General features: G+C 42.7%; 1 protein-coding gene across 1 annotated transcript in view; it reads left to right on the forward strand.

The window, feature by feature from the left end:
• LOC128664426 (M-phase inducer phosphatase 1-B-like) overlaps positions 1–14318 on the forward strand; it is a 510343-nt gene that overhangs the window by 266440 nt on the left and 229585 nt on the right. The window contains exon 6 of the mRNA XM_053719257.1: positions 7648–7830. Within this exon, the coding sequence (XP_053575232.1) occupies positions 7648–7830 (183 nt within the window). The remainder of the gene's footprint in view (positions 1–7647; positions 7831–14318) is intronic.

A 14318-nucleotide genomic window follows, 5' to 3' on the forward strand; every position in this document is an offset into this window, starting at 1 on the left:
GACCTACCATCTCCTTATCTGATTTTTCATTCAGACAAGGTAGTTCTGCGTACTAAACCTGGGTTCCTACCTAAGGTGGTCACTAACAGGAATATCAATCAAGAGATTGTTGTTCCATCTTTGTGTCCTAATCCTTCCTCGAAGAAGGAACGTCTGCTACAAAATCTAGATGTAGTCCGTGCCCTGAAATTTTATCTACAGGCAACTAAGGATTTTCGTCAAACGTCTTCCCTGTTTGTCGTTTATTCTGGTCAGAGGAGAGGTCAAAAAGCTTCGGCTACCTCTCTCTCTTTTTGGCTTCGTAGCATAATACGATTAGCCTATGAGACTGCTGGACAGCAGCCTCCTGAAAGAATTACAGCTCATTCTACTAGAGCTGTGGCTTCCACTTGGGCCTTTAAGAATGAGGCTTCTGTTGAACAGATTTGCAAGGCTGCAACTTGGTCTTCTCTTCATACTTTTTCCAAATTTTACAAATTTGACACTTTTGCTTCTTCGGAGGCTGTTTTTGGGAGAAAGGTTCTTCAGGCAGTGGTTCCCTCCGTATAAAGAGCCTGCCTGTCCCTCCCGTCATCCATGTACTTTTGCTTTGGTATTGGTATCCCAGAAGTAATGATGACCCGTGGACTGACCACACTTAACAGGAGAAAACAAAATTTATGCTTACCTGATAAATTCATTTCTCCTGTAGTGTGGTCAGTCCACGGCCCGCCCTGTTTTTTATGGCAGGCTAAAAAAATTTTTGGATTATACTCCAGTCACCACTACACCCTTCGGCTTCTCCTTTCTCGTTGGTCCTTTGGTCGAATGACTGGAGGTGACGTAGGGGGGAGGAGCTATATAGCAGCTCTGCTGGGTGAATCCTCTTGCAATTCCTGTAGGGGAGGAGATAATATCCCAGAAGTAATGATGACCCGTGGACTGACCACACTACAGGAGAAATGAATTTATCAGGTAAGCATAAATTTTGTTTTTTTCTATCATGATTTTTGAAAAAGGCATCTAAGCTAAGGAGCCAGCCATATTTTGGTTCAGTAAACTGGACAGTACTTGTTTATTAATGGGTGAATTTATCTACCAATCAGCAAGAACAAACCAGGTTGTTCACCAAAAATGGCCCGGCATCTAAACTTACATTCTTGTTTTTTGAATGAAGACATTTTGATAAAAGGAGTGAATGAGACAGTTGCTTAAAATTGCATGTTCTATCTGAATCACAAAAGAAAAACATTGGGTTCAGTATCCCTTTAATCCATGTAGTGTCACACGTAAAAAAAATGCAAATTTTGTTTGCCTTTTTTTACCTCAGTTATGTTTATTATAGAAAAACCTATAATATAGAATTAAGGGGATCATGATACTAAATCTGTAATAGAGTGATTTTTTTTTTTAAATAGATGTTCTTATAAAGTCATGCCCTTTCTGTTAGGTCCATATAAAATTTAAAACTCTTTCTTAACCTTTTTTTCATGCCAGAAATATTTTAACATCTTTAATTGCTGCTCTTTCAGATACATGAGAGGACTAACTTTGAAGTCTCTTTAATTAAAATATTCTGTGCTTACCCCAAAAAAACATGGCATATTGAGAGTTTTTAGTCTTTGTTTAATTTTTCATTTGCAAGCTGTAACTTATCTTCGTTTTTTTTTTTAATTTAGCTGTATTTCTCTTGTTAAGTGTAGTCAGTCCACGGGTCATCCATTACTTATGGAATATATCTCTTCCTAACAGGAAGCTGCAAGAGGATCACCCAAGCAGAGCTGCTATATAGCTCCTCCCCTCACATGTCATATTCAGTCATTCTCTTGCAGCCTAACTAAAGATAGGTCGCTGTGAGAGGTCTGTGGTGTTTTTTAACTTAGTTTATTTCTACAATCAAAAGTTTGTTATTTTAAATGGCACCGGAGTGTGCTGTTTATTCTCAGGCAGCATTAGAAGAAGAATCTGCCTGCGTTTTCTATGATCTTAGCAGACGTAACTAAGATCCACTGGCTGTTCTCATCTGAGGAGTGAGGTAACTTCAGAGAAGGGGAATAGCATGCAGGGCCCCCCTGCAAATGAGGTATGTGCAGTAATTATTTTTCTGAGGAATGGAATTGACTGAGAAAATACTGCTGATACCAATGTAAAGTAAGTTCAGCCTTAAATGCAGTGATAGCGACTGGTATTAGGCTGATGTGTGTGTGTACACTGAATGTATTTTTCTAAGGAATGGAATTGACTCTGAAAATACTGTTAATACTGAAATAATGTATGAGCCTTAACTGCAGGTAGCAGGCTTATTAATAACAATTCATAACTTTTCAAATGTATGTTTAAAATGTTTACTGGCATGTTAATCGTTTTTTGTGAGGTACTTGGTGATAAAACTTATTGGGGCATGATTTTTACCACATGGCCATCTTTGTTTTCTGCATAGAAACAGTTTTCTGAGCTTCCCCACTGTTGTAATATGAGTGGGAGGGGCCTATTTTAGCGCTTTTTTGCACAGTAAAAATTCAGTCACAATCTGTCTACTTCATCCTCCATGATCCAGATTGGCTCTAGAGAGCTCAGGGGTCTTCAAAATTAATTTTGAGGGAGGTAATCAGTCACAGCAGACCTGTGACAGTGTGTTTTGACGTTAATTATTAAATTGTTATCCGTTTTTGGGTATTAAGGGGTTAATCATCCATTTTGCTAACTTAATACATTTACTGTGAAAAATTGGTTGCTATAACTATTTTGGTTCATTGTTATTTCAACTGTGACAGCTTTTTGTGCTTCTTAAAGGCACAGTAGCGTTTTTTATATTGCTTGTAAATTTATTTAGAAAAGTATTTCCAAGCTTGCTAGTCTCATTGCTAGTCTGTTTAAACATGTCTGACACAGATGAATCTCTTTGTTCACTATGTTTAAAGGCCAATGTGGAGCCCAATAGAAATTTGTGTACTAATTGCATTGATGCTACTTTAAATAAAAGTCAATCTTTACATGTAAAGAAATTATCACCAGACAATGAGGGGGAAGTTATGCCGACTAACTCTCCTCACGTGTCAGTACCTTCGCCTCCCGCTCAGGAGGTGCGTGAATTTGTGGCGCCAAGTACATAAGGGAGGCCCTTACAAATCACTTTGCAAGACATGGCTACTGTTATGACAGAAGTATTATCTAAATTGCCAGAATTAAGAGGCAAGCGCGATAGCTCTGGGTTAAGGATAGAGCGCGCGGATGAGGTGAGAGCAATGTCAGATACTGCGTCACAGTTTGCAGAACGTGAAGACGGAGAGCTTCATTCTGTGGGTGACGGATCTGATCCAGGGAGACTGGATTCAGAGATTTCTAATTTTAAATTTAAGCTTGAGAACCTCCCCATATTGCTAGGGGAGGTATTAGCGGCTCTGAATGATTGTAACACGGTTGCAATTCCAGAAAAATGATGTAGGTTGGATAGATACTATGCGGTACCGGTGTGTACTGACGTGTTTCCTATACCTAAAAGGCTTACAGAGATTATTAGCAAGGAGTGGGATAGACCTGGTGTGCCTTTTTCCCCTCCTCCCATATTTAGGAAAATGTTTCCTATAGACGCCACCACACGAGACTTATGGCAGACGGTCCCTAAGGTGGAGGGAGCAGTTTCTACTTTAGCTAAGCGTACCACTATCCCGGTGGAGGATAGTTGTGCCTTTTCAGATCCAATGGATAAGAAATTAGATGGTTACCTTAAGAAAATGTTTGTTCAACAAGGTTTTATCTTACAGCCCCTTGCATGCATTGCGCCTGTCACTGCTGCGGCGGCATTCTGGTTTGAGTCTCTGGAAGAGGCCATTCGCACAGCTCCATTGGATGAAATTATGAACAAGCTTAAAGCCCTTAAGCTAGCTAACGCATTTGTTTCTGATGCCGTCGTACATTTAACCAAACTTACGGCTAAGAACTCCGGATTCGCCATCCAAGCGCACAGAGCGCTATGGCTTAAATCCTGGTCAGCTGACGTGACTTCTAAATCTAAATTGCTTAATATTCCTTTCAAAGGGCAGACCTTATTCGGGCCCGGCTTGAAAGAAATTATAGCTGACATTACGGGAGGTAAGGGCCATGCTCTACCTCAGGACAGGGCCAAATCAAAGGCCAAACAGTCTAATTTTCGTGCCTTTCGTAACTTCAAGGCAGGAGCAGCATCAACTTCCTCTGCTCCAAAACAGGAAGGAGCTGTTGCTCGTTACAGGCAGGGCTGGAAAGCTAACCAGTCCTGGAACAAGGGCAAGCAGGCCAAGAAACCTGCTGCTGCCCCCAAGACAGCATGAAGAGAGGGCCCCCTATCCGGAAACGGATCTAGTGGGGGGCAGACTTTCTCTCTTCGCCCAGGCTTTCGCAAGAGATGTCCAGGATCCCTGGGCGTTGGAGATCATATCTCAGGGATATCCCCTGGACTTCAAAACTTCTCCTCCACGAGGGAGATTTCATCTTTCAAGGTTATCAGCAAACCAAATAAAGAAAGAGGCGTTTCTACGCTGTGTACAAGACCTCTTACTAATGGGGGTGATCCACCCAGTTCCGCGGACGGAACACGGGCAGGGATTCTATTCAAATCTATTTGTGGTTCCCAAGAAAGAGGGAACCTTCAGACCAATCTTGGACTTAAAATTCCTAAACAAATTTCTAAGAGTTCCATCATTCAAAATGGAAACTATTCGAACCATCCTTCCCATGATCCAAGAGGGTCAGTACATGACCACAGTGGACTTAAAGGATGCCTACCTTCACATACCGATTCACAAGGATCATTATCGGTACCTAAGATTTGCTTTCCTAGACAGGCATTACCAGTTTGTAGCTCTTCCCTTCGGATTAGCTACGGCTCCAAGAATCTTTACAAAAGTTCTGGGCTCACTTCTGGCGGTACTAAGACCGCGAGGCATAGCGGTGACTCCGTACCTAGACGACATTCTGATACAAGCGTCAAGTTTTCAAACTGCCAAGTCTCATACAGAGATAGTTCTGGCATTTCTGAGGTTGCATGGGTGGAAGGTGAATGTGGAAAAGAGTTCTCTATTACCACTTACAAGAGTTCCCTTTCTAGGGACTCTTATAGATTCTGTAGAGATGAAAATTTACCTGACAGAGGCCAGGTTATTAAAACTTCTATATGCTTGCCGTGTCCTTCATTCCATTCCACACCCGTCAGTAGCTCAGTGCATGGAAGTAATCGGCTTAATGGTAGCGGCAATGGACATAGTACCATTTGCGCGCCTGCATCTCAGACCGCTGCAATTGTGCATGCTAAGTCAGTGGAACGGGGATTACTCAGATTTGTCCCCCCTACTAAATCTGGATCAAGAGACCAGAGATTCTCTTCTATGGTGGCTTTCTCGGCCACATCTGTCCAAGGGGATGACCTTTCGCAGGCCAGATTGGACGATTGTAACAACAAACGCCAGCCTTCTAGGCTGGGGCGCAGTCTGCAACTCCCTGAAAGCTCAGGGATTATGGACTCAGGAGGAGAAACTCCTCCCAATAAATATTCTGGAATTAAGAGCAATATTCAATGCTCTCCTAGCTTGGCCTCAGTTAGCAACTCTGAGGTTCATCAGATTTCAGTCGGACAACATCACGACTGTGGCTTACATCAACCATCAAGGGGGAACCAGAAGTTCCCTAGCGATGTTGGAAGTCTCAAAGATAATTCGCTGGGCAGAGTCTCACTCTTGCCACCTGTCAGCGATTTACATCCCAGGCGTGGAGAACTGGGAGGCGGATTTTCTAAGTCGCCAGACTTTTCATGCGGGGGAGTGGGAACTTCATCCGGAGGTCTTTGCTCAACTGATTCATCGTTGGGGCAAACCAGATCTGGATCTCATGGCGTCTCGTCAGAACGCCAAGCTTCCTTGTTACGGATCCAGGTCCAGGGACCCTGGAGCGGTGCTGATAGATGCTCTGACAGCCCCTTGGGTCTTCAACATGGCTTATGTGTTTCCACCGTTCCCGATGCTTCCTTGTTTGATTGCCAAGATCAAACAGGAGAGAGCTTCTGATTCTGATAGCGCCTGCGTGGCCACGCAGGACCTGGTATGCAGACCTAGTGGACATGTCGTCCTGTCCACCGTGGTCTCTGCCTCTGAGACAGGACCTTCTAATTCAGGGTCCTTTCAACCATCCAAATCTAATTTCTCTGAGGCTGACTGCATGGAGATTGAACGCTTGATTCTATCAAAGCGTGGCTTCTCTGAGTCGGTTATTGATACCTTAATACAGGCTAGGAAGCCTGTTACCAGAAAAATTTACCATAAGATATGGCGTAAATATTTATATTGGTGCGAATCCAAGAGTTACTCATGGAGTAAGGTTAGGATTCCTAGGATATTGTCCTTTCTACAAGAGGGTTTAGAAAAGGGCTTATCTGCTAGTTCGTTAAAGGGACAGATTTCTGCTCTGTCTATTCTTCTACACAAACGTCTGGCTGAAGTTCCAGACGTTCAGGCTTTAACTAGGATTAAGCCTGTGTTTAAGACTGTTGCTCCGCCGTGGAGCTTAAACTTAGTTTTTAATGTTCTTCAAGGCGTTCTATTTGAACCCCTTCATTCCATTGATATCAAGCTGTTATCCTGGAAGGTTTTGTTTTTGATGGCTATTTCCTCGGCTCGAAGAGTCTCTGAGTTATCTGCCTTACATTGTGATTCTCCTTATCTGATTTTTCATTCAGACAAGGTAGTTCTGCGTACTAAACCTGGGTTCTTACCTAAGGTAGTTACTAACAGGAATATCAATCAAGAGATTGTTGTTCCATCACTGTGTCCTAACCCTTCTTCAAAGAAGGAACGACTTTTGCATAATCTGGACGTAGTCCGTGCCCTGAAGTTCTATTTGCAGGCAACTAAAGATTTTCGTCAAACTTCTTCCCTGTTTGTCGTTTACTCTGGACAGAGAAGAGGTCAAAAGGCTTCGGCTACCTCTCTCTCTTTTTGGCTTCGTAGCATAATACGTTTAGCCTATGAGACTGCTGGACAGCAGCCTCCTGAAAGGATTACAGCTCATTCTACTAGAGCTGTGGCTTCCACCTGGGCCTTTAAAAATGAGGCCTCTGTTGAACAGATTTGCAAGGCTGCGACTTGGTCTTCGCTTCACACCTTTTCAAAATTTTACAAATTTGACACTTTTGCTTCTTCGGAGGCTATTTTTGGGAGAAAGGTACTTCAGGCAGTGGTTCCTTCTGTTTAATGTTCCTGCCTTGTCCCTCCCTTCATCCGTGTACTTTAGCTTTGGTATTGGTATTCCATAAGTAATGGATGACCCGTGGACTGACTACACTTAACAAGAGAAAACATAATTTATGCTTACCTGATAAATTTATTTCTCTTGTAGTGTAGTCAGTCCACGGCCCGCCCTGTCTTTAAGGCAGATCTAAATTTTAATTAAACTCCAGTCACCACTGCACCCTATGGTTTCTCCTTTCTCGTCTGCTTTGGTCGAATGACTGAATATGACATGTGAGGGGAGGAGCTATATAGCAGCTCTGCTTGGGTGATCCTCTTGCAGCTTCCTGTTAGGAAGAGATATATTCCATAAGTAATGGATGACCCGTGGACTGACTACACTACAAGAGAAATAAATTTATCAGGTAAGCATAAATTATGTTTTTATACATTTTTCTTTATGTATGAGTAGGTGTCTATGAACAGAAGCCGGCTTTACCGGTCACCATCTATGCCAGAGAGATTAGACCGACCTATGTTAAAGAGACCTGTGAGACCTCAAGATAATGAAACTCCCGTTAGAATTAAGAGGCGACGAAGCACCAATAGCCCTTTACAACCAGATGCAGAAGAGACTGCCAAGACAAGAAGAATGGTTAGTTCATATAAGTGTGGTGAGACTGCATTATTTGAGGTTTTATTAGAATATTACCTGTTACAAGTGAAACAGTTTTTAATACTTTATTTAATCTATTTGGCCATAAGAACAGCTAGAACATATTATGATTATTATCTTAAATGGTAAATTATTGCTCCTCTTAAAGGTTCAATATTATGCAAGCAACTGATAAAAGTTAATGTATTGTTCTCATGTAGTAACACACTTTCAAATCGGCAGGGTTATTGCATTTTATTTGATCTATATTAATGAAGATTCATTTTAAGGACAAAGTTGCACAATATTTTGCTCATTTATACTGGTCACTTGTCTTCAACACAAGAGTTTACTTTTAACGTGGTTCTGTCATTTTATTTGTAGTTTTTAAGTGAAATCAAAATGAAATAAAGAATAACTCTATAGTAATCCAGGGAATGGCTATATGTGTAACAAAATTCCAGCTCTTGAAAACTGGCTGTTTGCCTTGGATATGCTTAAACTGTTAGATCATGTCATTTTAAATTAGGACATCCCTTTGATCCAGTGACTTGTTCTACAGACAAGATCAGGTTTTCTTTCTTATGGCATGGAGAGTCCACAAAACATTCTAATTACTAGTGGGTTATTCACTCTTGGCCAGCAGGAGGCAGCAAAGAGCACCCTAGCAGAGCTGTTAAGTATCACTTCCCTTACCCATAACCCCCAGTTATTCTCTTTGCCTTGATCACGGTAGGATGGCGAAGATGGTGTCTGAAGATTTTGATCCTTTTAATGGGTACTTTTCCCTGCAAGCAAGGATTGGGGCTTTGCTGTGTCCATGTCAATCTCTTTAGTAAGAGTAATGGTGGCTATTAGCAGTTAGAAGTAGTCTTTGCTTAAACTTCTAACATTATTGCTACCCCTATTATAGAAAGCCAGAGTTGGTTACTCTGTTCTTTCTTTTCTATAGGTCCCTGGTAGATATATGGTGAAGCTGCCACACCTCAGAAAACAGCTCCTGCCTGACAGAGCAGGATCCACAGGCAAGTGCTTTCCCTTCTAGGTTTGAAGGTGGGTTAAATCCTTGTGGAATGTATTTAAATCTGTTTTTATGTGAAGAGGCATCATTTTTCTCTTGTAAAGGTGTATCCAGTCCACGGGTTCATCCATTACTTGTGGGATATTCTCCTTCCCAACAGGAAGTTGCAAGAGGACACTCACAGCAGAGCTGTCTATATAGCTCCTCCCCTAACTGCCACCCCCAGTCATTCTCTTGCAAGCTCTCGACAAGAAAGGAAGTATCAAGAGATGTGTGGTGACTTAGTGTAGTTTTACCTTCAATCAAAAGTTTATTTTTAAACGGTACCGGCGTTGTACTGTTTCACTCTCAGGCAGAAATTGGAAGAAGAATCTGCCTGGAGGTTGATGATCTTAGCGGTTTGTAACTAAGGCCCATTCCTGTTCTCACACATAACTGAAGAGTATGGAAAGAAAACTTCAGTTGGGGGGACAGATGGCAAATCACCTGATTTGAGGTATGTTCAGTATATTTTTTTCTAGAGAGATGATAAGGTCTAGAAAATGCTGACAGTGCCTGATATATTTGAGGTAAACCTGATACAGTGATTTAACAGCGACTGGGATCATGCTTACAAGATAAGGGTGATTTTTATGTTAACCCTCATAGTACTTAGTGTTTAAACGTTTGCTTTACTTAACAAAAAAAACGTTTTTTCTCTAAGGGTGATAAATCTTTATTTTGGGGCCTAGTTTTCCACATGGCTGTTATTTTACTCCTAGGAGTAGTTTTTTCTTTCATGTAATTAGCAAGAGTCCATGAGCTAGTGACGTATGGGATATACATTCCTACCAGGAGGGGCAAAGTTTCCCAAACCTCAAAATGCCTATAAATACACCCCTCACCACACCCACAAATCAGCTGTTTCAGTTTGATTCTTCTGCTTATAATTTCAGTTTTTTTCATTATAAGATTTAAACTTTATTTTGGGTGTGGATTATTTTCAGCGGAATTGGCTGTCTTTATTTTATCCCTCCCTCTCTAGTGACTCTTGCGTGGAAGATCCACATCTTGGGTAGTCATTATCCCATACGTCACTAGCTCATGGACTCTTGCTAATTACATGAAAGAAGACATAATTTATGTAAGAATTTACCTGATAAATTCATTTCTTTCATATTAGCAAGAGTCCATGAGGCCCACCCTTTTTTTGTGGTGGTTTTGGTTTTTTTGTATAAAGCACAATTATTCCAATTCCTTATTTTTTATGCTTTCGCACTTTTTTTCTTATCACCCCACTTCTTGGCTATACGTTAAACTGATTTGTGGGTGTGGTGAGGGGTGTATTTATAGGCATTTTGGGGTTTGGGAAACTTTGCCCCTCCTGGTAGGAATGTATATCCCATACGTCACTAGCTCATGGACTCTTGCTAATATGAAAGAAATGAATTTATCAGGTAAGTTCTTACATAAATTCTGTTTTATGGCCCTCTGACTGTGAGTGCATGGTGGGAGGGGCCTATTTAGCGCACTTTATGCGCAGTTGTTATACAGACTGAGACATCCAGCTTCTCTAAAGGAGTCCTCTGGCATCTAGGACCATTATAGAGGGGTTCTTTCCTGCAAAAATCGTGTTTAAGGGAAGGTAGGAGCCACAGTAGAGCTGTGGCAGTGTGTTTGACTGTTTTTTAACGGTGTTACCGTTTTTCTAATCCGGTTTTGGGCCTAAGGGGTTAATCATCCATTTGCAAGTGGGTGCAATGCTGCTTTAGTCTCTTGTACACACTGTAAAAATTTTGTAGAGTTTACTGCTTTTTAACACTGATTTGCAGTTTATATGGTAGTTTTTTTTCTCTTAAAGGTACAGTACCGTTTGTTTAATTGCTTTTCACATTTATTAAAGAGTTTTCCAAGCTTGCTGGTCTCATTACTAGTCTGTTAAACATGTCTGACATAGAAGAAACTCCTTGTTCATTATGTTTAGAAGCCATTGTGGAACCCCCTATTAGAATGTGTACCAAATGCATTGACCTTTCTAAAAGTTATAAAGACCATATTATGGCTTTTAAAGATTTATCACCAGTGGTTTCTCAGACTGACGGGAGATTATGCCATCTAACTCTCCCCATGTGTCAGAACCTATAACTCCTGCTTAAGTGACGCCTAGTACGCCAAGTACATCTGGCACGTCCACTGCATTTACTTTACAGGACATGGCGGCAGTTATGAATCATACTCTCACAGAGGTATTGTCCAAACTGCCAGGGTTACAAGGAAAGCGAGACAGCTCTGGGGCTAGAATAAATACAGAGCTCTCTGACGCTTTAGTAGCTATGTCTGATATACCCTCACAATGTACAGAAGCCGAAGCAGGAGAGCTTCTATCTGTGGGTGACATTTCTGATTCGGGGAAAGCGTTAGTTCAGTCTGACTCTGAAATGACAGCATTTAAATTTAAACTTCAACACCTCCGCGTGTTGCTCAGGGAGGTTTTAGCGACTCTGGATGACTGTGACACCATTGTAGTCCCAGAGAAGTTGTGTAAAATGGACAAATACTTTGCAGTGCCTGTTTACACAGATGTTTTTCCAATCCCTAAGAGGTTTTCAGAAATTATTACTAAGGAATGGGATAGACCAGGTGTACCGTTCTCTCCCCCTCCTGCTTTTAAAAAGATGTTTCCCATAGATGCCGCTACATGGGACTCGTGGCAGACAGTCCCTAAGGTGGAGGGAGCAGTCTCTACCCTAGCTAAACGTACAACTATTCCCGTCGAGGACAGTTGTGCTTTCCTAGATCCAATGGATAAAAAACTAGAGGGTTTCCTTAAGAAAATCTTTATACAACAAGGTTTTATTCTCCAGCCTCTTGCATGCATTGCCCCAGTCACTGCTGCAGCGGCTTTCTGGTTCGAGTCTCTTGAAGAGGCTCTACAGGTGGAGACCCCGTTGGATGATATCCTAGACAGGCTTAGAGCTCTTAAGTTAGCCAATTCATTTATTTCTGACGCCGTTTTTCATTTAACAAAGCTAACGGCTAAGAATTCAGGTTTTGCCATTCAGGCGCGTAGGGCACTATGGCTTAAATCCTGGTCAGCTGACGTTACTTCAAAGTCTAAGCTTCTTAACATCCCCTTCAAAGGGCAGACCCTATTCGGGCCTGGATTGAAGGAGATCATTTCTGATATTACTGGAGGAAAAGGCCACGCCCTTCCCCAGGATAGGTCCAACAAATCAAGGACCAAACAGACCAATTTTCGTTCCTTTCGAAACTTCAAGAGTGGCGCAGCTTCAACTTCCTCTGCTGCAAAACAAGAAGGAAATTTTGCCCAGTCCAAGTCAGTCTGGAGACCTAATCAGGCGTGGAACACAAGGGAAAGCAGGCCAAAAAACCTGTGGCTGCCTCTAAAACAGCATGAAGGAGTAGCCCCCGATCCGGGACCGGATCTAGTTGGGGGCAGACTTTCTCTCTTCGCCCAGGCTTGGGCAAGAGACATCCAGGATCCCTGGGCTCTGGAGATTGTTTCCCAGGGATATCTTCTGAATTTCAGAGCCTCGTCTCCAAAGGGACATACCAGATAAAGAGAGAGGCATTCTTACGTTGTGTTTAAGACCTGGTAATGGGAGTGATCCACCCAGTTCCAAGGGAGGAACAGGGGCAGGGATTCTATTCAAATCTGTTTATAGTTCCCAAGAAAGAGGGAACTTTCAGACCAATCTTGGATCTCAAGATCCTAAACAAATTTCTCAGGGTCCCATCCTTCAAGATGGAGACTATTAGAACCATCCTACCTATGATCCAGGAGGGTCAATATATGACTACCGTGGATCTAAAGGATGCTTATCTCCACATTCCGATACACAGAGATCATCATCGGTTTCTCAGGTTTGCCTTCCTAGACAGGCATTACCAGTTTGTGGCTCTTCCCTTCGGGATAGCCACGGCACCAAGAATCTTTACGAAGGTTCTAGGGTCCCTACTGGCAGTTCTAAGGCCACAAGGCATAGCGGTGGCTCCTTACCTAGACAACATTCTGATACAGGCGTCGACTTTTCAAATCGCCAAGTCCCATACGGACATTGTTCTGGCATTCCTGAGCTCTCACGGGTGGAAGGTGAACGGAGAAAAGAGTTCTCTCTCCCCTCTCACAAGAGTTTCCTTCCTAGGAACTCTTGATAGATTCAGTAGAAATGAAGATTTTTCTGACAGAAGTCAGGTTGTCAAAACTTCTAACTTCCTGCCGTGCTCTTTATTCCACTTCTCAGCCGTCAGTGGCGCAGTGTATGGAAGTAATCGGCTTAATGGTAGCGGCAATGGACATAGTTCCGTTTGCCCGCCTACATCTCAGACCGCTGCAACTTTGCATGCTCAGTCAGTGGAATGGGGATTACACAGATTTGTCCCCACTGCTAAATCTGGATCAGGAAACCAGAGATTCTCTTCTCTGGTGGCTATCTGGGTCCATCTGTCCAGGGGAATGAGCTTCCGCAGGATAGAATGGACTATAGTGACGACAGATGCCAGCCTTCTGGGCTGGGGCGCAGTCTGGAACTCCCTGAAGGCTCAGGGTTCGTGGACTCAGGAGGAAGCCCTCCTTCCGATAAACATTCTGGAACTAAGAGCTATATTCAATGCTCTTCAGGCTTGGCCTCAGCTAGCGGAGGTCAGGTTCATCAGATTTCAGTTGGACAATATCACGACTGTAGCCTATATCAACCATTAGGGGGGAACAAGAAGCCCCCTGGCAATGTTGGAGGTTTCAAAGATAATTCTATGGGCAGAGGTTCACTCTTGCCATCTTTCAGCTATCCATATCCCAGGAGTAGAGAACTGGGAGGCAGATTTTTTTAAGTCGGCAGACTTTTCATCCGGGGGAATGGGAGCTCCATCCGGAGGTATTTGCCCAGTTGATTCAACTATGGTGCAAACCAGAACTGGATCTCATGGTGTCTCGTCAGAACGCCAAGCTTCCTCGTTACGGGTCCAGGTCCAGGGATCCCAAGGCAGCGCTAATAGATGCTCTAGCAGCGCCCTGGTCCTTCAGCCTGGCTTATGTGTTTCCACCGTTTCCTCTGCTCCCTCGGCTGATTGCCAAGATCAAGCAGGAGAGAGCTTTGGTGATTTTGATAGCTCCTTTTGATAGCAGGACTTGGTATGCAGATCTGGTGGACATGTCATCCTTTCCACCATGGACTCTGCCGCTACGGCAGGACCTTCTACTTCAAGGTCCTTTCAAACATCCAAATCTATATTCTCTGCGGCTGACTGCTTGGAGATTGAACGCTTGATTCTATCGAAGCGTGGTTTTTCCAAATCGGTAATTGATACCTTAATTCAGGCTCGAAAGCCTGTCACCAGGAAAATCTATCATAAGATATGGTATAAATATCTTCATTGGTGTGAATCCAAGGGTTACTCATGGAGTAAAGTCAGGATTCCTAGAATTATATCCCAAGAGGGATTGGAGAAAGGATTATCTGCTAGTTCC

The sequence above is a fragment of the Bombina bombina genome, chromosome 6 (genome assembly GCF_027579735.1).
Source record: "Bombina bombina isolate aBomBom1 chromosome 6, aBomBom1.pri, whole genome shotgun sequence".
In the NCBI taxonomy this organism is placed as follows: Eukaryota; Metazoa; Chordata; class Amphibia; order Anura; family Bombinatoridae; genus Bombina; species Bombina bombina.